This window comes from Oncorhynchus masou, chromosome 28 (genome assembly GCF_036934945.1).
Source record: "Oncorhynchus masou masou isolate Uvic2021 chromosome 28, UVic_Omas_1.1, whole genome shotgun sequence".
NCBI classification, from domain to species: domain Eukaryota; kingdom Metazoa; phylum Chordata; class Actinopteri; order Salmoniformes; family Salmonidae; genus Oncorhynchus; species Oncorhynchus masou.
In genome coordinates, this window is record NC_088239.1 from 13989073 (window position 1) to 14014044 (window position 24972).

General features: G+C 44.5%; 2 protein-coding genes and 1 long non-coding RNA gene across 6 annotated transcripts in view; 2 read left to right on the forward strand and 1 right to left on the reverse strand.

The window, feature by feature from the left end:
• The window catches only part of LOC135517203 (kelch-like protein 15), a 36464-nt gene extending 25135 nt beyond the window's left edge, over positions 1 to 11329 (reverse strand). For 2 of the 4 annotated variants that reach the window (XM_064941294.1, XM_064941293.1), the window contains exons 1-6: positions 10900 to 11329; positions 10346 to 10433; positions 6554 to 6692; positions 6275 to 6463; positions 3162 to 3386; positions 2891 to 3052 (exon numbers count right to left, since the gene is read on the reverse strand). In XM_064941294.1, coding sequence (XP_064797366.1) covers positions 2891 to 3052; positions 3162 to 3386; positions 6275 to 6463; positions 6554 to 6692; positions 10346 to 10433; positions 10900 to 10960 — 864 coding nt within the window. In that variant the 5' untranslated portion in view covers positions 10961 to 11329. The other 2 variants (XM_064941297.1, XM_064941295.1) reach the window with 2 other exon arrangements.
• LOC135517205 (uncharacterized) overlaps positions 1 to 12956 on the forward strand; it is a 43112-nt gene extending 30156 nt beyond the window's left edge. The window contains exons 2-3 of the long non-coding RNA XR_010452011.1: positions 6578 to 6658; positions 12817 to 12956. This is a non-coding gene — a long non-coding RNA (uncharacterized LOC135517205). The remainder of the gene's footprint in view (positions 1 to 6577; positions 6659 to 12816) is intronic.
• A 359-nt stretch (positions 12957 to 13315) lies between these two features.
• On the forward strand, positions 13316 to 23791 carry LOC135517206 (eukaryotic translation initiation factor 2 subunit 3-like). The gene is made up of 11 exons (XM_064941302.1): positions 13316 to 13423; positions 14161 to 14224; positions 19921 to 20048; positions 20218 to 20434; positions 20574 to 20732; positions 21121 to 21255; positions 21348 to 21442; positions 21638 to 21782; positions 21877 to 22046; positions 22737 to 22909; positions 23001 to 23791. The coding sequence occupies exons 1-11, from the start codon at positions 13346 to 13348 to the stop codon at positions 23062 to 23064; spliced, it is 1428 nt and encodes a 475-aa protein (XP_064797374.1). The 5' UTR covers positions 13316 to 13345; the 3' UTR covers positions 23065 to 23791.
• Positions 23792 to 24972: the final 1181 nt, after the last annotated feature.

Sequence of the window (24972 nt, forward strand, 5' to 3'; positions counted from 1 at the left end):
AATCAGGTGGTTAGAGCGTTGGACTAGTTAACTGTTAGGTCGCAAGATTGGATCCCCCGAACTGACAAGGTGAAAATCTGTCGTTCTGCTCCTGAACAAGGCAGTTAACCCACCATTCCTAGGCCGTCATTGAAACTAAGAATGTGTTCTTAACTGACTTGCCTAGTTAAATAAAGGTATTAAAAAAATAATAAAAAAATAAAAAAGGCAAAATCGGCGCCCAAAAATACCGATTTCTTGAAATCTGCCCTGATTAAAATCGGCCATTCAGATTAATCTGTCGACCTCTACTAGGCTCTGTCATATCCTTAAATGGTCTTTCCTATCATTGCTATGCGGATGACACTCAACTACTTCCCCCGCCTTCTGACACCCAGGTGGCAACATGCATCTCTGCGTGCCTGGCAGATATCTCAGCTTGGCTGTCGGCCCACCACCTCAAGACAGAACTGTTCTTCCTCCCGGGGAAGGTTTGCCCACTCAAAGACCTCTCCATCATGGTTGACAACTCCAGTGTCCCCCTCCCAGAGTGCAATGAAACTTGGCTTGACCCTGGACAACACCCGGTCGTTCTCTGCAAACATCAAAGCAGTGACTCGCTCTTGCAGGTTCATGCTCTACAACATCTGTAGAGTACGACCCTACCTCACACAGGAAGCGGCACAGGTCCTAATCTAGGGACTTGGCATCTCCCGTCTAGACTACTGCAACTCTGTAGGCTGGGCTCCCGCTTGTGCCATCAAACCCCTGCAACTTATCCAGAACGCAACTGCCCATCTGGTTTTCAACCTTCCCAAGTTCTCTCATGTCAGCCTGCTCCTCCACACACTCCACTGGCTTCCAGTTGAAGCTCGCATCCACTACAAGACCATGGTGCTTACCTACTAAACAGCAAGAGAACCTGCACCCCCCCCTAACTTCAGGCTATGTTCAAACCCTACACCACAACCCGAGTACTCCGTTCTGTCACCTCTGGTCTCTTGGCCCTCCCACCCCTGCGGGAGGGCAGCTCCTTCTCAGCGCAGTCCAATCTCTTCTCTGTCCTGGTACCCCATTGGTGGAACCAGCTTCCCCCTGAAGTTAGGACAGCAGAGTCCCTGCCCATCTTCCAAAAACATCTGAAAGACTACCTCTTCAAACATGATAACAAATGACAAAAATACACCTAACCAGCACACTCGCACTTGACCATGCCCCCCCTCTAGCTCTTACTCCACTGACAGCTGCGTTATTGAGGAACATTATCCTTTCTATGTGATATGTGGTTGTCCCTCCTAGCCATCTTAAGATGAAGGCGCTAACTGTAGGGCACTCTGGATAAGAGCTTCTGCTAAATGACCAACATTTAAACATGTAAATACAATTGTGTCAGTAAGGGGAAATTAAACCTTCTTTAGTTAAGACACACACTCTCCCTCCCTTCCTCACACACTCTGTCTCCACCTCTCTCTCATCATAAACACCCCCCCCTCTCTCCGTCTCGCTCACAAACACACACCCCCTCCCTCTCTCTCATAAACACCCACCCCTCTCTCCGTCTCAGTCTCCCTCATAAACACCCCCCCCCTATCTCCGTCTCCCTCTCTCTCAAACACACACCCCTCTGTCTCTCTCTCTCCCACAAACACACACTGCTCCCAACTTTTAAAACATTTGGCACCAAACAGAATTGAAGGAGCACCAGAAATAAATAGATTTGATATAGTTCAGGCTTCCATCAGGACAATATGAATCCTACCTTTTGAAGCACAACTCATGAGTATCAGACCCCTTTCCTTTCTTCCTGTGTCAGATGTGCCTAAACCTACTGTCAAGTTACCAGTTGTTTGTTATCAAACCAATAATTAGTCAACCCGGATTAGTTTAAAATGGCCTGTAACATTTGTGAAATTATATCAAATGTGTGTGAATTCTGATACAAAGAAAGAAAGGCATCTCCTGTAAAATGCGTCATATGTTTTTAACCGTTTAGAAACAAGCCGTATTCTTTGCTGTACAGCATGCCTGTCACCTAGTGGTGCTCCATTTCCCTCTCTGACACTCAGAGGCTGAATCACAGTGAGCTTTCAAAGTCTATTCAGACTGGTCTGTGCTCTTGGTTAGAACAGGCAATTCAATTATACAATGTGTCAACACTGCTCGCTTTGCGCGCTGCTCCAAAATAACAAATGTACAACTCTAACAACAGAAGACTCAGAGTCTGGGTCTGCATCTCAGCTCGCCATCACGGCTAAATTATATTTTTCAAAACTGACGACGGAATAGATGAGCTTGAAGAGCGGACGGAGAGAAGCAGGCGAGTGAGGGCAGGTAGGGGATGTGAAGAGCGGACAGAGAGAAGCAGGCGAGTGAGGGCAGGTAGGGGATGTGGAGAGCGGACGGAGAGAAGCGGGCGAGTGAGGGCAGGTAGGGGATGTGAAGAGCGGACGGAGAGAAGCGGGCGAGTGAGGGCAGGTAGGGGATGTGAAGAGCGGACGGAGAGAAGCAGGCGAGTGAGGGCAGGTAGGGGATGTAGGGGATGTGAAGAGCGGACGGAGAGAAGCAGGCGAGTGAGGGCAGGTAGGGGATGTGAAGAGCGGACGGAGAGAAGCAGGCGAGTGAGGGCAGGTAGGGGATGGGGCTGGTTCATTACAGCTGCAACACGTGATATGAAAGTGAAGTGGATATCATTGGACCTGTGCATACCAGAGACTAGTCAATGTTGCTTCAATTCAACTGACTTTATAAACATATTATAACAGGTGCCAGCAGGTTCTTTAGATCGGTAGGGCTGAAAAACTTGGTAGTATCATATGAAACATTACTATGGTACTCTAAAATGTTGGTATCATAAGCATCAGTACCGTGATACTACCGTAGTACCGTGTAACACTATTTGTGTGCGTCCTACCTTCTCGAAGACGTTAGCGGCGGTCATGAGGCAGAAGCGTAGAGACTGGACGACAGTGTCTGTGTGTCTCCAGCGGCGGCGGTCGTGTCGGAGCCAGGCCTGGACAGACTCATACAGCTCTATCTCTGGGAACCGACTCAGGGCATCACTGTCCAGGTACGCCTGACACACACACAATAATATATCACCTGTTTTAAAGAGCTCAAAGCATCACTGTTCAGGTACACACACAGAGTTAACTAGGGGGTGCCAGTCAGTTCGTCCACCACACCTGCAGTCTCTCCAGGCTGAGGTAGAGCAGGAAGTCAGGTTTGCTCATCAGAGGAACAAAGTTCTCCAGCAGGAAGTTGTCGAGCTGCTCCTGCACGCCCTCCACCCCCACGCTGAAGTCCTCCAGAAGTCTCATCACCTCGGCACAGTTCTCCAGACAGATCTTAGACAGCAGGAAGGAACAGCAGAACTCTACCACCTCCGTCAGCTGGACGTACATGGCAGCCTAGAGGGTGAGGAGACAGTGACAGATCTTAGTCAGCTGGGGCCAGTTGCACCAGTTGGTCATAAGCAGTGGTGGAAAAAGTACCCAATTTTCATACTTGAGTAAAGATACCTTCATAGAAAATGACTCAAGTTAAAGTCATCCAGTAAAAGACTACTTGAGTAAAAGTTAAAAGGTATTTGGTTTTAAATACACTTAAGTATCAAAAGTAAAAGTATAAATAATTTCAATTTCTTATATTAAGCACAAACGGCACAATTTACAAGTTTAACGGAGAGTTTTTTACGGAGAGCCAGGGGCACACTCCAACACTCAGACATCATTTACAAATGAAGCATGTGTGATTAGTGAGTCTGCCAGATCAGAGGCAGTAGGGATGACCAGGGATGTTGTGTGATTAGTGAGTCTGCCAGATCAGAGGCAGTAGGGATGACCAGGGATGTTGTCTGATTAGTGAGTCTGCCAGATCAGAGGCAGTAGGGATGACCAGGGATGTTGTGTGATTAGTGAGTCTGCCAGATCAGAGGCAGTAGGGATGACCAGGGATGTTGTCTGATTAGTGAGTCTGCCAGATCAGAGGCAGTAGGGATTACCAGGGATGTTGTGTGATTAGTGAGTCTGCCAGATCAGAGGCAGTAGGGATGACCAGGGATGTTGTCTGTTTAGTGAGTCTGCCAGATCAGAGGCAGTAGGGATGACCAGGGATGTTGTGTGATTAGTGAGTCTGCCAGATCAGAGGCAGTAGGGATGACCAGGGATGTTGTGTGATTAGTGAGTCTGCCAGATCAGAGGCAGTAGGGATGACCAGGGATGTTGTCTGTTTAGTGAGTCTGCCAGATCAGAGGCAGTAGGGATGACCAGGGATGTTGTGTGATTAGTGAGTCTGCCAGATCAGAGGCAGTAGGGATGACCAGGGATGTTGTGTGATTAGTGAGTCTGCCAGATCAGAGGCAGTAGGGATGACCAGGGATGTTGTCTGTTTAGTGAGTCTGCCAGATCAGAGGCAGTAGGGATGACCAGGGATGTTGTCTGTTTAGTGAGTCTGCCAGATCAGAGGCAGTAGGGATGACCAGGGATGTTCTCCTGATAAGTGAATTAGACCATTTTCCTGTCCTGTTAAGTATTCAAAATATACTTTTGGGTGTCAGGGAAAATGTATGGAGTAAAAATAATAATAAATAATAAAGTAAAAGTTGTAAATATTAAAGAATTATAAATATTAAAGTAAAGATATCCCAAAAAACTATTTAAGTAGTACTATACTTAAGTAGTATTTTTACTTAAGTACTTTACACCACTGGTCGTAACTCTACGCCCGGCGTAAAATGCGTTCTATACTGGACCTAAACATTATACCGATTTACTTTCTGACGGGCCACTCCCAGGTGGTGAGGGTAGGCAACAACACATCCGCCATTCTTATCCTCAACACAGGGACTCCTCAGGGCTGCGTGCTTACTCCCATCCTGTACTCCCTGTTCACCCACGACTGCGTGGCCGTGCGCGACTCCAACGCAATCATTAAGTTTGTCGACAATGCCACGATGGTAGGCCTGATCACAGATGACAATGAAACAGCCTATAGGGAGGTGGTCAGAGACCTGGCATTATGGTGCCAGGACAACAACCTCTCCCTCAACTTCAGCAAGACAAACTGTGGACTAGAGAAAAACGGAGGACCTTTCACATCGATGAGGCTGTAGTGGAGCGGATTGAGAGCTTCTACTTCCTGTGTCCACATCACTAAGGAACTATCACGGTCCAAACACACCAAAACAGTCATGAAGAAGGCACCCCAATGCATCTTCCCCCTCAGGAGGCCGAAAATATTTGACATGGGCCCTCACTCACTCCACTGACACTCCAACACACACGCATAATGACGCCACACACTCACACATGCTGCTGCTACTCTTTATTGTCTATCCTGATTACCTAGTCACTTTTACCCCACTTGCATGTACATACTGTATTACCTCAACTACCACGTATCCCTCCCTGCACATTGACTCGGTACCGGTACTCCTTGTATATAGCCTCATTATTGTTATGTTGTGTTACCATTTCCTTTTTTATTTGGCAAATGTTTCTTACTTTTAAAACACTGGAATGTTGTCAAAGCGCTCATAAGTCAGCATTTCACGGTCTACACCTGTTGTATTTGGCGCAAGTAACGTTTTCAGCGGGACACCATTTTGTCAGGCTGATTTTCTGGGAACCCCATTTGTTTTGCAAGAAATTCTGGCAACCCCACCCCAAATCGTATGACAACCTTAAAAACGTCCAATTTAGATGTCCAAATCAGTAAACAACCTTCAAAACGCTTACATTTTCATTCCTCTTTAAAAAAGAAAACCAATAAATACATTTACAAAAAAATTTCAATATTTTTTAAAAGTTTCTATATTGTCTCATAAAATAAAATGTACTCTTAATGTAACCTCTAACAGTCTATTAGCTAGAAAGGTCACTTCAGACACATTTTCTCTAATAGCAGCTGTTTAACTGGTTAAACAAAGGTTAGCCATGTGCTGGAAAAAATATAGGTCCAAGAAGTTGCCACGACTTACTAGCAGGTTCTTTTTCAATGTCACATACTCCAGTGAGTGTAATTAGCTCCAATGAGTAATTAAGCTCAATATTAGGAGTTGAGAAATAAAGTTGATTGTCATTAGAAGACAATCTTATATTTTCTACTGTATGTACGGAATTCATAATGTATTTATTCTCTTGTTGTTTGCGATATTCATAAAAACAGTGGGGGAATAAAATCACTTTAAAAAATATATTTTCTGCGTACCCCCTACAGTACCTCCACGGACACCTAGAGGGCCTCAGTCCTCAGGTTGAATACCCCTGGCTCAGAGAGTTAAAGGTCTGTGTGTTACCTGTAGTATCTCCTGCACAGTGACCATGCTGAGCTCCAGTGAACCGTAGTACATGAACCTCAGGACGTGGCCGAAGCCGGCAGCAGTTAACCCCTTCATGTGGATCTTGTCCTGGTCTCTCTCTCTCATGTCTGCTGTGAACATGACCCGGAAGTAGTCACTCTGGGTCGCCAGCAGGGCCTTGTGTGCCTGGAGGAGGGGATAACATTAAATTACATGTTAGTGAAAGTGTGTGTGTATGTACGTGTGTGTATGCATGTGTGTGCGTGTGTTGCTAACATGGAATTGGTGTTCCTCTATCAGCAGCGTGACGTCCAATAGGAGCCTCTCCTCGTACAGCGCCCGGAACCCTGAGGACACGCTTCCATCATGGACCTGGGACAGGTACACCTCCACCTCCCCCCCCGACATCACACACCTGGAGGAGGAGAGATGAGCTTAATAAGGAGAGGGAGCAATAACACACTGGTAGTATGACAGTAGTAATGCTTTACCGTTCAACCACAAACCGATGAAAGAGTGGAAAAACTATGTCACCATGTCACTCAAAAGGGATCCGTCACACTACAGACCAAACACAATGCTGTTTTTCTCTCTAACACGTGTGTGTAAGACGGTCTCTGGAATGACGTCAAGAACATTCACACCTCAGCAGTTCAGCTCTCGCACACACAGGCACTGAAATACACACCCATACAGAAATGGGTGCTGCGTGCGTACACACACACACACACACGTGCTTGCTTACGCTTCGAACACCCCGACAGCGTCTTTGAGCTAAATAGTACGCAACATCGGGATATGTGTGCAACAACATTTCAACATTCACCTTCTGCTACCATTTCTGTCAAGCCTTCTACGCATAGAGTTTGATGCATACGTTCCATAGTATGCACCACATTGAACGCACTGTAACTGCCTCTGCAACACAATGCTGCAAGGCAAATGCAGTGTTTCATTGGAAATTAATGTAATTCTGGTGTACCAAAATGCAATGACTGTCGGTGTGTTCGAAGCGTCACACACTAGCAGCAAACCCATCCACAAACAATCAGATACAAATGCATGCACAAACACACTATTCACTCCCACACACACACACACACTGCACACATTGCACACTCACCTCTGATTGGCCACGGGCATGTCAGAGGGGGTATTCCGAGCCAATCAGAGGACAGTGGCCCTTGTGTCCGGGGAGAAACTAACAACGCCCTTCTCTGAATCACCTGGACGACAAACCCAAAATTAAATTGTTCATCAAAACGGTATGTTGAAAATCAATACAAAAGATTATTCAAACCAAGCCGTGGCCTAGACCTAAAGCTACTGAGAATGTTTGGTCAGATGTGTGAATATAACTTTTTCCTGAAAGAGGAGAACGCGTACTGAGACTCCAAGGACCCCATTCCTATACTCAAATTACATTTCTTCCATTCTTTGCTCCTGGCCGGATAAAAAGGCTGCTAGAAGGCCAGCATCCCTGACTCTTCACTGTTGACGTTGAGACTGGTGTTTTGCGGGTACTATTTAATGAAGCTACCAGTTGAGGACTTATTTGGCGTTTGTTTCTCAAACTAAACACTCTAATGTACTTGTCCTTTTGCTAAGTTGTGCACCGGGGCCTCCCACTCCTCTTTCTATTCTGGCCAGTTTGAGCCATTCTGTGAAGGGAGTAGTATACAGCGTTGTACGAGTTCTTCAGTTTCTTGGCAATTTCTCGCATGGAATAGCCTTCATTTCTCAGAAGAAAGACTTTTGTTTCTGGCTATTTTGAGCCTGTAATCGAACCCACAAATGCTGATGCTCCAGATACTCAACTAGCATAAAGGCCAGTTTTATTGCTTCTTTAAAACAGTCTTCAGCTGTGCTAACATAATTGATAAAAGGGTTTTCTATTGATCAATTAGCATTTTTAAATTATAAACTTTCATTAGCTAACACAACGTGCCATTGGACCACAGGAGTGATGGTTGCTGATAATGGTCCTCTGTACGCCTATGTAGATATTCCGTTTCCAGCTGCCATAGTCATTTACAACATTAACAATGTCTACGCTGTATTTATGAACAATTTCATGTTATTTTAATGGACAAATGTGCTTTTCTTTCAAAAACAAGGACATTTCTAAGTGACCCCAATCTTTTGAATGGTAGTGTACATTATGGGAACGTTCCTCATTCAGTCATAATTAGCAGTAGAATAATGGATTGGCATGTATTTGCCATCGTCAACTTTTAGAAGATCAGTAGGAAAGTTAAGCTAATCATTTAAACCACCAACATTTATTCACATTCACTGAACATTTAGTATTTAAAACTCAAACATTCATTTTCCAGCTGCTTTTTATATAATCCTGCAGACCATTTATCATTCTCCTCCATACTTTATATTCCAATGCATCCAACATTATGCATGCCCACCATGGTATTGGGCAGATGATGAGTTCTCAAATTTCACCTTGTTTAGAAAACAAACCCTAGGGGCTCCCGAGTGGCACAGCGGTCTAAGGCACTGCATTGCATTGCTAGAGGCGTCAATACAGACTCGGGTTCGATCCCTGGCTATAGCACAACCGGCCATGATCAGGAGTCTCATTGGCCCAGTGTCATCCGGGTGAGGGGAGGGTTTGGCTGGAGTGGCTTTACTTTGCTCAGCGCACTCTAGCAACCCCTTGTGGCAGACCGGGTGCCTGCATGCTGACCTCTGTCGTCAGTTGAACGGTGTTTCCTCCGATATATTGGTGAGGCTGGCTTCTGCGTTAAGCGGGCGGGTGTTAAGAAGCGTGGTTTGGCGGGGCATGTTTCAGATGAAGCAATGAGAGAACATTGAAATTGGGCATATATATATATATATATATATATAAACAAAATAATCAAACCCTGGTTATCTTATTGCAGCGCACATTGTATACATTTTGCCCAGCTGTTTTTAGAGAAGATTGTATTGCAAGGTATGCGATATGTGTAGGCTGCGTTTATATCCTAGATAGAAGCAGGCCATTGGCTGCCTTCATCATGAGGGGTATGTACGGGAGTTCTGATTTGTTCTAACCTTAGCAATTCGGCACATTTGCCTGAGCAGACAGTGTTGAAATATACTTTGTATGAGGAACATATAGACAAATAATCAGCTCCTCCCTCGTTTTTCAGCCCACCACCTAAAGTCATCGATCACGTGACACCATTCAATCCTACATGAAGACTCAATAGCACCACAGAGTTTCTAAACCCAGAGCTGCAACATTGGGAGACTTCCGGGAATGCTTGCGAAACAGACCAGGCCGGGGTTTGAGAAGTCAATGAGAGAAGTGAAAAATTATTCCTTAGGTCACTTTTCCAAAATCGAAAGGCACAACCTAGATTCGAGCCAACGTCTTAAGTATTACTCCAACCGTTTTAATTTTTGTCAAAAACAACTTTTTATGGAAGGAGTGGCTTTGATTTGACGCCCTGCACATGCGTAGTTCAGAGCGAACGACTGTTTCTATGCATGAGCTTAGCTAGCCAACGTCACCATGACGTTGCCTACACATTGGAGAAGCAGTTTCTGCCTATCTTCATACTGTACTGTCTTTGATAGCGCATTGAAGCCACATTAAATCAGTTAAGACGGTGTCTCGTGGAGACTTAACATTCGCAGTTTGAGCTACTCCAGGAAGTGACGTTGCAGGCTAGCTCAGTACTGCCCCTCTCATTGAGAAACTCCAGTTGAGGGCCGACAGGGGTACTGTTTTTGTATTTAACTAGGCAAGTCAGTTAATAAGAACAAATTCTTATTTACAATGATGGCCTACCATTAGCAACTCAATTATCTTTAACTTTTTCTGAGTGCATTTTTTTTTTTAAATCTGTTTCAGAACATGTATTAGAAGCAATTATTGGTACCATGATTATCTTCTAAAAAAAATTTTTACAAGATGATTGCTATTTTTCCATTCACTAAAATTGAGGGTTCCTGTTTTTTGCTAACAATGCATGCAGTATCGCAGTCGGAACTTCCGTGACTTTAATGAAAGGGGACATTCGTTTTCCCCTGGAATGGATGTTATGGTTGTCATGGAGATGGTACCTTTTGGGGGCCTCGAGGCCAGTCTCGAGTTTAGCTGACAGCATGCTGAGGGGACGCTCACATTTCCTTTGTTTATGTTTGCCCTGATCTAAAGACACACACACACACAGAGAGAGAGACAGAGAGAAAAACTGATGTTCTTCAAACCTAGCTAGAAAAAAAAATGTATATGAATTAAATCATGATTGTAATTTAGCTAGCGCATTTAATTGACTCAAAAACACGTCTATAGACTCACCATGTAATCTTTGATCTAATCGTGTTGGCTAGCAAACTAACGTTAGCTAAACCAGACATTTGTTTTGTAAACTCTGAGTTTAACCAGTGAGCTCGCGCAGTCGAGGGAATCACAGCTTGATTATTTTCCACGCAAGGCCATGACAGGAGTGTCAAATTCATAGTCAGTGTAGCTTTCCAATTTGCTAACGGCAATACACACTGAATTGCAATCTAAACTCTTCAAATATAACGGTCACGAATAACAGTGACTGGTAGCTCACGACATCCCGTGGAATTACCTAGCAGCTAGTTTAGCAGACTAAAATGTCTCTCACCTCGGCGCTGCGAGTCCCCACAACCCCTCTTCGACCAGACAGACCTGGCTCCTTCTGACATGGGCTGCGGGTTTATAGCCGAGATCAAGAAAAAGGACAATAAAAAAGCATCGCCGAAGATTCCTTATCGTCCATTTAAAATCCTCCTGCGGCTTCAATTTTTCGTTCTTTTAACTGGATATCAAAATACTGTTTGTCCATGAAGTCCATAGCCATTGCAGACGCCATATTATTCTCTGCACTGACGTAATTTCCTGAGGTATAGCCCATTCAAACGGAACTGTAGTGGCGTCGTTGTGCATTGAAGTGAGCCTGTCAATCAAAATCACCAAGCAGGTGTACTATACTGAGCCAACCTGCGATTATAGACCTGCAGTGCAGAATAATTGAGGAGCCATTATAGAGCTGCAGTACAGAACAATTAAGGCCTCTCTTCCTCATACTGACCTTGTAATGAACTATTCTCTCTCTCACTCTCTCACTCTCTTTTTGTGTTGACCCCTGTATTTTATCTGTATTTCTTTCTATGCACACTCACTTGTCCTTACACACTCACACACAGTGACACTCCAACACACACACACACAAACACTCACTATATAATTTGCTCACACACACATAATATGCACATACATTTATACTGACTCTACACAAACGCACACCCACTCACATACAATCATCTTATACGCTGCTGCTACTCCGTTTATCATATATCCTGATGCCTAGTCACTTTACATATCTACCTCTATCACTCCAGTATCCCTGCACATTGTAAATATGGTACTAGAACTGACTGACCCTGTATAGAGTATGCTTACTTACTTGTATTCTCCTTATTTCTTGTGTTTTTGTTCTACCTTGTTATTTTTTGTATTACATAATTATTGATAACTGCATTGTTGGGTTTAGAGCTTGCAAGAAAGGCATTTCACTGTACGTGTGCACATGAGATTAAAAAAACATGAAACTTGGAAAGAGTGCAGGCATTGATCTCGGTTCAGAGGCCTCTTGGCAGAGGCAATAGCATGCTCACACCCCATCTTCCATGATAATGTAGCGACCCGCACAGACAGCTGTGTGTTATGTGTTAGACTATTAGTTGGTTGTGTTAGTTGGAGTGGAGGAGTGTTGGAAGTTAAGACCAGGATTATCCACTGTTAGTTAACCATTGTCCTCTCCGTAAACTCAACCCTCTGTTTGGACAATTGTTCCCTTATGATCTAGTCAGGTCATTACAATAACAATAAAGGCAATTGAATCACTGCATGGTAGACATTCTTGTCTACAATAGGGCAGTGTTTATGAATCTGTCCCCAGATACATTTACAGGTGGGGAACAAAATTGAAAACTTTACACTACTGAGCAGAGCTGTAACCTACTGTTCTGGTTTGGTCATACATATGCATTGATCACAGATTATGGAAACAAGGATATACTGTATATTAGTTTGTTACAGATATATGGTGGAAAGGAAAATGTAAAAATACAAAATAAACCAAGCCAGTATAGTTCAGATCAGCATGATAGTGTGAAAAGGGTCATATCTATCTACCTTTTATATAACACCCCTTCCGTGTCCTCCAACTGCTCTTAAACGCTCGTAAAACTAAATGCATGCTCTTCAACCAATCGCTGCCCGCACCCGCCAGCCCGTCTAGCATCACTACTCTGGACGGTTCTGACTTAGAATATCGTTGTTTGTGCAGCACTGCATTGCTTTATCTTGGCCAGGTCGCAGTTGTAAATGAGAACTTGTTCTCAACTGGCCTACCTGGTTAAATAAAGGTGAAATAAAAAAAATAAAAAAATAACCCCTCACATACTCATAAGTACAGCCCCATTGACAGCTAGAGCAAAACATAATGGCCTAGGGGGGATGAAGATGTTAAAAATATTTAGTATTTCCCTATATGCAGGTGAAGGATTGAAGGGATACGGAGAATGAGAAACTATGGATTGGCAAAGCGAGCGAGAGAATTTATAATTGTACCAGGGCGGACCCTATGAAAAAACTACAAATGGACACGTTATGAATGACGTCGTCAAGAAAGGACGGACCCAGGTATCTGAAGTTCTTTCTATTTTATTTTGTGATGGAGGAATAAATCAAACAAAAGCACAATGAAGAAACGGAATGAATTGTATACAGTTATTCACAGTAGCTGTCAACCGCAACAGTGGATATTGTGTAATGAGGGACATTGAATTGCGTGTGAATTAGAATATTGCGTCATCCCTTGTAGGACCCTTTTCTTTTTATTCATTCATCAAAGAAAAACGAAATAATACATATCTATAGTAAAATTCAAGAGGACACATGATAAAACAGCTGATTGTTGATAACTGCAAAGTTTTACTAGTGATCATACAATAAGAAACTCTTACTGCGTATAATTCAGTGTTAAATCATTCAGGCAATCTCCACAGCATACTGAAATTCCTTTTATGTACAAGATGGCGGGTGACGAGTCTGGAATAACGCTGGGTCAGCCTCATCTTTCCAAACAAGATTTAAATTCGCTGGTGAGTTTTTATCTTTTCAACAGTGATGATAAGGATAGTGATGGTTTGGTTCCCTAAAAGTCATCAGGAAAAAATGTGAATCATTATGAAGTTGCGGGCACCGGGAAAGTGGCTGTTCTACCGGCACATGCTAACTACCTAACGTTAGCTTGGTTGTCAGCGTGGGGATTGTCCATTTTCAGCCCCGCCTAATGAGTAAAGGCAGTTTCCTCTTTCAAATACAGAAGCATTAGCTTTCTAGACCTACAGGTCTATTTTGTCGTTGTTTATGTGCATTTGTCTGTTGAATTATAACAGCTACATCTTCCCTGACTGCACAGGAAATGTCGCAGCAGCACATCTGAACAACAGCCCATTCATTTGTATGAACGACCTATAATCAACACAAAAAAAACTAAGATACGCGGTAATTCAAATGTTTAGCTGTAAAATTAGTCGATATTATTGCTGTGGATGTTATCATTGTACCATCTGCACCTGATGGTCACATCAACAGAGTACGTCGTCAAGTAGGCTAAACTCGCAGCCTTTGCCAGGTCCCGTTTACTAATGCAGAATTGATTACCCTTTCAGGTTATAAGACAGACGTTCCTCTGTCTGCTTCACAATGTCTTAGCTCACAAAATTAATAATCCATTCCTTATTTCTCATGGCTACATCTCTTATTGTTATTTAGCCCGCTCCATATTAAGTACCATGCCTTAATTAATTGACCTGTGTGTGTGTTTTCTCAACAGGATGTGTCCATCCTGACCCCTCTCTCCCAAGAGATCATCAGCAGACAGGCCACCATCAACATTGGTGAGTGAACCAGTCCCCTATAGCAGCTGGTGTTGTCATGATACCAGTATCGTGATACCAGAATTTCCTTGGCAAAAAAAGAAAACACTAAGCAGACTCCACTCTATGGTCATTTAAATCAAATCAAATGTTATTTGTCACATGTGCCGAATGCAACAGGTCTAGTAGATCTTAACGTGAAATGCTTACTTACAAGCTCTTAACCAACAATGCACTTTTAAGAAAAGAGTTAAGAAAATATTTACAAAATAAACTAAAGTGTAAAAATAAACACAATAAAATAAAAATAACGAGGATATATACAGGGGTGCCGGTACCAAGTCAATGTGCGGGGCTACAGCTTAGAGGTCATTTGTCCATGTAGGTAGGGGTAAAGTGACTATGCATAGATAATAAACAGCAAGTAGCAGCAGTGTAAAAACAAGGGGGGGGGGTCAATGAAAATAGTCCGGGTGGCCATTTGATTAATTGTTCAGCAGTCTTATGGTAGAAGCTGTTAGGGAGCCTTTTTGACAATTTCCTAGGCCTTCCTCTGACACCGCCTAGTATAGAGGTCCTGGATGGTAGGAAGCTTGGTCCCAGTGATGTACTGGGCCATACGCACTACCCTCTGTAGCGCCTTACGGTCGGATGCCAAGCAGTTGCCATACCAGGTGGCGATGCAACCGGTCAGGATGCTCTCGATGGTGCAGCTGTACAACTTTTTGAGGGTCCGAGAGACTCATGACAAATATTTTCAGTCTCCTGAGGGGAAATGGGCTTTGCCGTGATACTTTTGTAAAGTATTGTGTGCTATAGCTTGGAAAATAAACATGTGACAACAAGGCTGTTTATACAAACTTTAGGATTGTTTTCCTCAAGAAATTAAGTCTGCTTCATGTTTTGTTGTACTTTGCTTCCTTACTTTCTAGTATTGTGACACTGGTATGGTGACAACACTAATAGCAGCAGTGGTGTTTTATTTTGTATTTGTTTCACCAGGTAGGCCAGCTGAGAACAAGTTCTCATTTACAACTGCGACCTGGCCAAGATAAAGCAAAGCAGTGCATCACAGAGTTACACATGGGATAAACAAACATACAGTCAATAACACACTGGAGTGATAGATGTGCAAGTAGAGATGCAAAGAAACAAAAAAATAAATAACAGGATGAGGTAGTTTGATGGGCTATGTACATGTGCAATGATCAGTAAGCTGCTCTGACAGTTGATGCTTAAAGTTAGTGAGGGAGATATGTCTCCAGCTTAAGTAATTTTTGCAATTCGTTCCAGTCATTGGCAGCAGAGAACTGGAAGGAAAGGCAGCCAAAGGAGGAGTTGGCTTTGGGCGTGACCAGTGAAATATACCTGCTGGAGCACGTGCTGCTATGGTGACCAGTGAGCTTAGATAAGGAGGGGCTTTACCTAGCAAAGACTTATAGATGACCTGGAGCCATTGGGTTTGACGGCGAATATGAAGCGAGGGGCTTTGGTTACAAAACGGATGGCTCTGTGATAACTACATCCAATTTGCTGAGTAGTGTTGGAGGCTATTTTGTAAATGACATCGCCGAAGTCAAGGATCAGTAGGATAGTCAGTTTTACGAGGGTATGTTTGGCAGCATGAGTGAAGGATGCTTTGTTGCGAACTTTGAAGCCGATACTAGGATTTAATTTTGGATTGGATTCGCTTAATGCGAGTCTGGAAGGAGAGTTTACAGTCTAACCAGACCCACAGCGAAGAGCTGCTGGCAAAACGCACGAAAGTGCTGTTTGAATGAATGTTTACACGCCTGCTTCTGCCTACCACCGCTCAGTCAGATCCTTAGATACGTGTATGCTCAGTCAGATTATATGCAACACAGGACACGCTAGATAATATCTAGTCATATCATCAACCATGTGTAGTTAACTAGTGGTAAGTTTAATGCTAGCTAGCATTACCATGGCTTACTGCATTCACGTAACAGGCAGTCTCCTTGTAGAGTGCAACGAGAGAGAGGCAGGTCGTTATTGCGTTGGACTAGTTAACTGTAAGGTTGCAAGATTGGGTCCCCCGAGCCGACAAGGTACAAATCTGTCATTCTGCCCCTGAACAAGGCAGTTAGCCTAGGAACGGTGGGTTGTCATTGAAAGTAAGAATGTGTTCTTAACTGACTTGCCTAGTTAAATAAAGGTGTAAAAAAATATATTTATATTTTTTTAAATCGGCGTCCAAAAATACAGATTTCTGATTGTTATGAAAACTTGAAATCGGCCCTAATTAAATGGCCATTCCGATTAATCGGTCAACCTCTAATCCAGAGTAGTGATGCTGGGCGGGTGCAGACCGCGATTGGTTGAAGAGCATGCATTTAGTTTTACTTGCAGTTGGAGGCCACGGAAGGTGTGTTGTATGTAATTGAAGCTCGTCTGGAGTAGATTTCGACCGATTATGATTTTTCACCGCCGATACCGATTATTGGAGGACAAAAAAGGCCGATACCGATTAATCTGCCTATTTTAAAAAAAATGTATATGTGTGTATACACATTTTTGTAATAAAGACAATTGCGGCAATACTGAATGAACACTTATTTTAACTTAATATAATACATATGGGCTTTTGGATGGGTGTTCTTAAGGTGATTCCACAGGTTGGTGGTATGTTTTTATTTAGCCGTTGCTGACCCCATGTTTACATCTTTATCACAAATAAGACCTTGCTTTCCCTGGTGCCAATTCCATGTAATAGTCCCACACTGGTGCTCTGCTTTTCTCTGCCATCTGTAAAACACACACAGCTCTGAAGTGACAATGATACTGAAGAGTCTGCTTAGGAGACAAATACTCTCAACTGTTTGAATACAAATAGAGTTTAAGTTACCTGTGATGAATGTTGAAAACAAAAACGAATTTCTATATGCAGGAAATACTATTTTACAAATGGACATGGTAAGAATTGACTACCAAAGTGCGAGTCATAATTCCCATGACACCTAACAAAATCTGAAAAGCGGTTCCTTCATTTATTCCATAGGATAGTTTTAGATTCACATAAAATAAGGTCTGTGTTTCGTGTAGGCTTACACCACCGTGCCAATTTTATAACTGTGTAGATATCCATAGGACCAGGTAACTCTGATCGATATTGGCTAAATATAAGCGAAGATCATCTTTTTTTTTTTTTTGTAGAGTGGATTTATGAAAATATTTTGACAGGTTACCTTATCCTAGGGAGATTTACACTGGTATCAAAACGCCGAGGCGGTTTAAGCCTGCACGAAACACAGACCTTATTTGAAGTAGGTCAAGACATTCTCTATGGAAGACATGAACGGTAAAATAACAAAGGAACCCCTTTCAAGTTCAGCCGCAAGTTATTACAGGAATTATAACGCGTCGACTATTTCTCTCTAAACCATACACCTTTGACTATTACGAGCCTGCTGCTGCCTACCACCCCTCAGTCAGACTGCTCTATCAAATCATAGACTTGACTACAATAAACACACAGAAATACGAGCCTTAGGTCAAATCCGGCAACTATCACCTCAAACCAAACGTTTGTTCCGTTCCGTATTTTATCTAACGGGTGGCATCCATGAGTCTAAATATTCCTGTTACATTGCACAACCTTCAATGTTATGTCATAATTACCTAAAATTATGGCAAATTAGTTCGCAAAGAGCCAGGCTGCCCAAACTGTTGCATATACCTTGACTCTGCGTGCCATGAACGCAAGAGAATTGACACAATTTCACCTGTTTAATATTGCCTGCTAACCTGGATATATTTTAGCTCAATATGCAGGTTTAAAAATATATACTTGTGTATTGATTTTTAAAAGCCATTGATGTTTATGGTTAAGTACACATTGGAGCAACGACAGTCGAATGATTGTTTTTTATAAGATAAGTTTAATGCTAGCTAGCAACTTACCTTGGCTTACTGTATTTGCGTAACAGGCAGGCTCCTCGTGAGGCAGGTGGTTAGAGCGTTGGACTAGTTAACTGTAAGGTTGCAAGATTGGTTCCCCGAGCTGACAAGGTAAAAATCTGTCGTTGAAAATAAGGTGTTCTTAACCGACTTGCCTAGTTAAATAAAGGTGTGTACATTTTTGTGCAAAATTGGCGCACAAAAATACCGATTTCCGATTGTTATGAAACCTTGAAATCGGCCCTGATTAATCGGTCGACCTCTAGTCTGGAGGTTTGTTAACACAGTGTCCAAAGAAGGGCCAGGCGTATACAGAATGGTAGAGGTGGATCAGAGAATCACCAGCAGCAAGAACGACATCATTGATGTATACAGAGAAAAGAGTCGGCCCGAGAATTGAACCCTGTGGCACCCCCATAGAAACTGCCAGAGCTCCAGACAACAGGCCCTCTGATTTGACACACTGAACTCTATCTGAGAAGTAGTTGATGAACCAGACGAGGCAGTCATTTGAGAAACCAAGGCTGTTGAGTCTGCCGATAAGAATGTGGTGCTTGACAGAGGCGAAAGCCTTGGCCAGGTCGATGAATACGGCTGCAGAGTATTGTCTTTTGTTGATGGCGGTTATGATATTGTTTAGGACCTTGAGCGTGGCTGAGGTGCACCCATGACCAGCCCTGAAACCTGATTGCATAGCGGAGAAGGCACGGTGGGATTCAAAATGGTCGGTGATTTGTTTGTCAACTTGGCTTTGGAAGACTTTAGAAAGGCAGGGTAGGATAGATATAGGTCTGTAACAGTCTGGGTCTAGAGGCAGGGTAGAATAGATATAGGTCTGTAACAGTCTGGGTCTAGAGGCAGGGCAGGATAGATATAGGTCTGTAACAGTCTGGGTCTAGAGGCGGGGCAGGATAGATATAGGTCTGTAACAGTCTGGGTCTAGAGGCAGGGCAGAGTAGGATAGATATAGGTCTGTAACAGTCTGGGTCTAGAGTCTCCCCCTTTTAAGAGTGGGATGACCGCGGCAGCTTTCCAATCTTTAGGTATTCCAGACGATACGGACGAGGTTGAGCAGGCTAGAAATAGGGGTTGCAACAATTGCGGCGGATAATTTTAGAGGGTCCAGATTGTCTAGCCCAGCTGATTTGTAGGGGTCCAGATTTTTGCAGCTCTTTCAGAACATCAGCTATCTGGATTTGGGTGAAGGAGAAGTGGGGGAGGCTTGGGCGAGTTGCTGTTGGGGGTGCAGAGCTGTTTGCCGGGGTAGCCAGGTGGAAAGCATGGCCAGCTGTAGAAAAATGCTTTTTGAAATAATCGTAGATGTATTGGTGGTGACAGTGTTTCCTCGCCTCAGTGCAGTGGGCAGCAGGGAGGAGGTGCTCTGATTCTCCATGGACTTTACAGTGTCGCAGAACTTTTGGAGTTTGTTCTACAGGATGCAAATTTCTGTTAGGAAAGCAAAGGCTAGCTTTTTCGAACTGTCTGTATTGGTTCCTAACTTCACTGAAAAGTTGCATATTGCGGGGGCTATTCGATGCTAATGCCTTACGCCACAGGATGTTTTTGTCTAACAGGTGTCTTGTCTAACATGAGATCTGGGGACCTCAGCCATATATAGTCTGCCCCTTACCTGATCTCCCAATTTTAGCCTGTGATTAAATGTGCAAATTTGACATTGGGAAAATAAGGATTCAAAGGCTAATTATTGACAATGTTATACTGTGAGTGTTGATTCCGAACACCCAACTCTACTGCCTGAGCACGTCCAGTATCACCCTCTGTTCTTTCCTGGCCTGTAGGCACCATTGGTCATGTGGCCCACGGAAAGTCTACGGTGGTCAAGGCCATCTCAGGGGTTCACACTGTCCGCTTCAAGAACGAACTGGAGAGGAACATCACCATTAAGTTAGGTTACGCTAACGCCAAGGTAAGTAAACAACGCACTGTTTAGGTCCAATACATGAAGGTTGAGTACCCATAATGTAGGAGCACCCGTAACTGTTGGCAACACACGAGGATGGGGGCGTTTTATAGAAGGAGTGAATGGAAATGGTACAGTACCAAAAGCATAATGTGGTTCCCCTTTACTGCCCTAGGTGTATAAGCTGGATGACCCCAGCTGTCCCAGGCCAGAGTGCTACAGGTCGTGTGGCTCCAGTACTCCCGATGAGTTCCCTACAGACATCCCTGGAACCAAGGGCAACTTCAAACTGGTCAGACACGTGTCCTTCGTGGACTGTCCCGGTCACGATATTCTGATGGCCACCATGCTGAACGGAGCAGCTGTCATGGACGCTGCCCTCCTGCTCATTGGTAAGACACACTTCTGCTGATCAATACTGTATAATAATCCTACTCCTGACATTATTGATTGAACAATAATCACACATAATCACACTCCCCTATCACCTGATCAGCTCTCGGTAACTTAACCCACATCCCTCTCTTCCAGCGGGTAACGAGTCATGTCCCCAGCCCCAGACCTCTGAGCACCTGGCTGCCATAGAGATCATGAAGCTCAAACACATCCTGATCCTCCAGAACAAGATTGATCTGGTCAAGGAGAGCCAGGCCAAGGAGCAGTACGAACAGATCCTAGCCTTCGTACAGGGTCAGTGGCTGGAATAGCTCACTCTTGCAAAGCTTTGTGTGTGTTTGTCTGAGGGAAGTATGTCTGTTTGTGTTTAACCCCTCTGCCTTCTTAAAAGTGTGTAACCTCCTTGTGGTGTGTGTGTGTGTGTGTGTGTGTGTAACCTCTCTCCTCGTGTGTGTAACCTCTCTCCTCGTGTGTGTGTGTAACCTCTCTCCTCGTGTGTGTGTGTAACCTCTCTCCTCGTGTGTGTGTGTAACCTCTCTCCTCGTGTGTGTGTGTAACCTCTCTCCTCGTGTGTGTGTGTAACCTCTCTCCTCGTGTGTGTGTGTAACCTCTCTCCTCGTGTGTGTGTGTGTGTGTAACCTCTCTCATCGTGTGTGTGTAACCTCTCTCCTCGTGTGTGTAGGTACTGTGGCAGAGGGAGCACCAATCATTCCTATCTCAGCACAGTTGAAGTACAACATAGAGGTGGTGTGTGAATACATTGTCAAGAAGATCCCTGTCCCCATCAGAGACTTCACCTCAGAACCCAGACTCATCGGTAAGAACAGACACACGTGATGACTTGAACCCAGCATGTCTCTGTTATGCTTATAATAATGTGTTGATGTGGCGTGCGTTTCCGTGTTTCAGTGATCCGGTCATTTGACGTCAACAAGCCGGGTTGTGAGGTAGATGACCTGAAAGGAGGTGTGGCTGGAGGCAGTATACTAAAAGGTGTGCTCAAGGTAGGACACCTGCTTCTTCCCTTTGCCTCAAAGCATCATGGGCAATTGATTCAATGGTGCAAAGTTCTTATGAAGCTCTCTGCTTTTCATTAACCTCTGCCATTTGTTCATCCTCTCCTCTTTTCTCTTTCCTGTCTCTTCCTCTCCGTTCTCTCCCTCTGTACTTCCCTCCCTCTTTTATATCTGTCTCTCCAGGTGGGACAGGAGTTGGAGGTGCGTCCAGGCATTGTGTCTAAGGACCATGAGGGGAAGCTGATGTGTAAACCCATCTTTTCCAAGATCGTCTCTCTGTTCGCTGAACACAACGACCTGCAATATGCGGCACCCGGGGGACTCATTGGTATGAACCTGTGTGTGTTGTGACGGTATGGTGGGTCAGGTGTGTGTTTCTAATATGAGTATAAACACTCGTGTGTGTTCTCTTTCCTATCCAGGTGTTGGCACTAAGATTGACCCGACCCTGTGCAGAGCTGACCGTATGGTTGGTCAGGTGCTGGGAGCGGTCGGAGCGCTACCAGAGATCTTCACAGAGCTGGAAATCTCCTACTTCCTGTTGAGGAGGCTTCTGGGAGTCCGCACTGAAGGAGACAAGAAGGCTGCCAAGGTCAGCACTGCACCCTGTGCTTGGTGTTGAACTGGTGTAGATGGAAATGGACTGGATTTTTTTTTATACAGATTTTTGTATTAAATTTAGGGGAGGAAGCATCTTTAGATTACTGAGTCACAGTGGGAGGCGGCAGGCAGGGCAGTGGGCAGTGGCAGGCAGGGCAGTGGGAGGCGGCAGGCAGGGCAGGCGGGCAGTGGGCAGGCGGCAGGCAGGGCAGTGGGAGGCGGCGGCAGGCAGGGCAGTGGGAGGCGGCAGGCAGGGCAGTGGGAGGCGGCAGGCAGGGCAGGGCGGCAGGCAGGGCAGTGGGAGGCGGCAGGCAGGGCAGGGGAGGCGGCAGGCAGGGCAGTGGGAGGGGCAGGCAGGGAGGCGGCAGTGGGCAGGGGAGGCGGCAGGCAGGCAGGGGCAGGGAGGCGGCAGGCAGGGAGGGCAGGGAGGCGGTGGGCAGGCGGGAGGCGGCAGGCAGGGCAGTGGGAGGCGGCAGGCAGGCAGGGCAGTGGGAGGCGGCAGGCAGGGCAGTGGGAGGCGGCAGGCAGGGCAGTGGGAGGCGGCAGGCAGGGCAGTGGGAGGCGGCAGGCAGGCAGGGCAGTGGGAGGCGGCAGACAGGCAGTGGGAGGCGGCAGGCAGTGAGCTTGAGTAAAAACACAAAAGACTGTCTTTTTTCTGTGTTTGTCTTGTTCCTCCCCTCAGGTCCAGAAGCTGTCTAAGAACGAGGTGTTGATGGTGAACATCGGCAGTCTGTCTACGGGCGGCAGAGTGAGTGCAGTGAAGGCTGATTTGGCCAAGATCGTCCTGACCAACCCTGTCTGCACCGAGGTCGGAGAGAAGATTGCGCTCAGTCGTCGTGTGGAGAAACATTGGCGGTAAGATGGAAGAGGGGTTTTCACTGGATTTTGTGTGTTTGGCTGTTTATCCTTACTTTTGTGTCTCATTGGTTGTCTTCCCTCTCTGCAGTCTGATTGGCTGGGGCCAGATCAGGAGGGGAGTGACCATCACCCCCACGGTGGACGACGACTGAGGAACCTGACAGGAAGTGTCTTCACGGCAACACCCTCTCAACCAGACGACATGCCCAACATACTCTTTTTCATACACCAACACCTGTTCAAGTTGAAAAAGAGGAATACCTGCCCCAGGAGGGGGAAGGGAGGAGGCTGCATCGCAATAGTCTAAACTGGCTTCATCACTTTGTCTTCTCTCATCTGCACTGATAAATAAACAACTGGGGCAGGTGGAAGCAGATTACTTGTATTAGAAATCTACAGCTTACCTGTCTTTTTACGATCAGTGCAGACGAAGGAGAATAGACGAGGAGAGGAAGCCACAGTAGAGTATTGAGATACGTCCAGTGAGGGTTAAGGGAAGGTAGCTGGTCAGTGGTTTTAAGATGAGTCTCCCAAAGCAGGACTGTGACTGATTGAACAGGGGGCAACACTCACAATGCTACAGATAGAAATGTAATGGGATAGAGCTGAGATGACACGAGTCCCTATTCACTCCATTTGATGGAAAATCCTGTCTTGTTATATTTCTATCTGTACAGTAAGCGTTGCTCCCTCCTTAATAAGCCTTGCTTTCAGTAGAATCTATTAAAATGGACATTTGGAACAAAAGTCTGTAAGTGTGTTTTTTAATATGCTATAGAATGTGATTGGCCCATTTTTATTCAATGTTCTATTTAAGTATGTTTCTGTCCAATCGAAGCAGTCTTGTGGCAAGAATAAAATTTTGTGAAATGGCTTCCATCTTTGAAGATCCTGTCCTATTGTGGATAGTCACAGCTTCTGTATAGCCTAAATAAAGCTACAGTATAAACACACTACTGATTTACCTGTAAACTTCCCCGCTAACTCTACTTAGGGTGAAATTCAGCTCAGTCTGACCCAATGGAGAGCTTAGATTAACAATTGCCGAGCATGAGGACAAAACAGTAGAGATTTCAATAGTACCTGAAAAAAGGGTGTGCTGGATCATTTTTGTCCCCACAGCTAGAAAATGCAGGGAGGGAGTATACAATGGGGAGGCCTATGGACTGAAGGGGGCTGTGGATATGATGAGGGAGGCCTAGGGACTGGAGGAGGCTGTGAGGATCTCACTAGAGATCCTGAGGAATATGAAGTTCAACAGTCTTGCTGAAAGACTAGGATCTCACTATTTCTACTCATTGTTAACATTGTGATACACAGGTGTGACAAAGTGAAATGTTGGGGTTCATATTACCAATATTAAAACTGAAACCTTTTATTTCAGCCTATAACTAGCATCTCTGTTTTGTCAGATTTACAAACCTCAGGAGGAACATTTGCTGACCTCTTCTTCCGGAGGAGAAATGCAGCCTTTCAAAGGAGGAGGCAATTCCTGTGTGCCATGACATCTTCCAGGATGGATCCTGGTACACCTGTCTGCAGAACATTGGAGAGAAAGGAAAGAATGTCCTGTTAGATGAGAATCTAAAAAGGTCAGTTTGGAGAGCTTTCTGCACAGTGAGAAACAATGGTTAATAAACAGCTAGCATTTGGTGGAAATAAATAAAAACACAAGTTCAGATCCAATAGATCTGAACAGGACAGCCTCAATTGCTTAAATTTAAAAACACTGAAGTTGTTCCACCTGCCACAAAAATACAGTGTTCCGTTAGGTGAGTACAAATAAACTTAAAAAGTAGGTTATGTATTGTAAACTTTTGGAAACTTTTACTTCACTAGTACTTTTTACTCCAGTTTTTCCCTGTTTGTTACATTTGGAAAAGCAGGCCAGGAAAATGGTCATTCCTTGTCATCCCTACTGCCTTTGATCTTTGGGGAAGCTCCAAATACAAATGCTTTTTGTAAATTATGAGTTCACTGTTAAATTTGAAAATGGTACTGTCTGATTTGATATAAAGAATCTGAAATGATTTATCTTTTAGTACAAGATATTTTAGCAA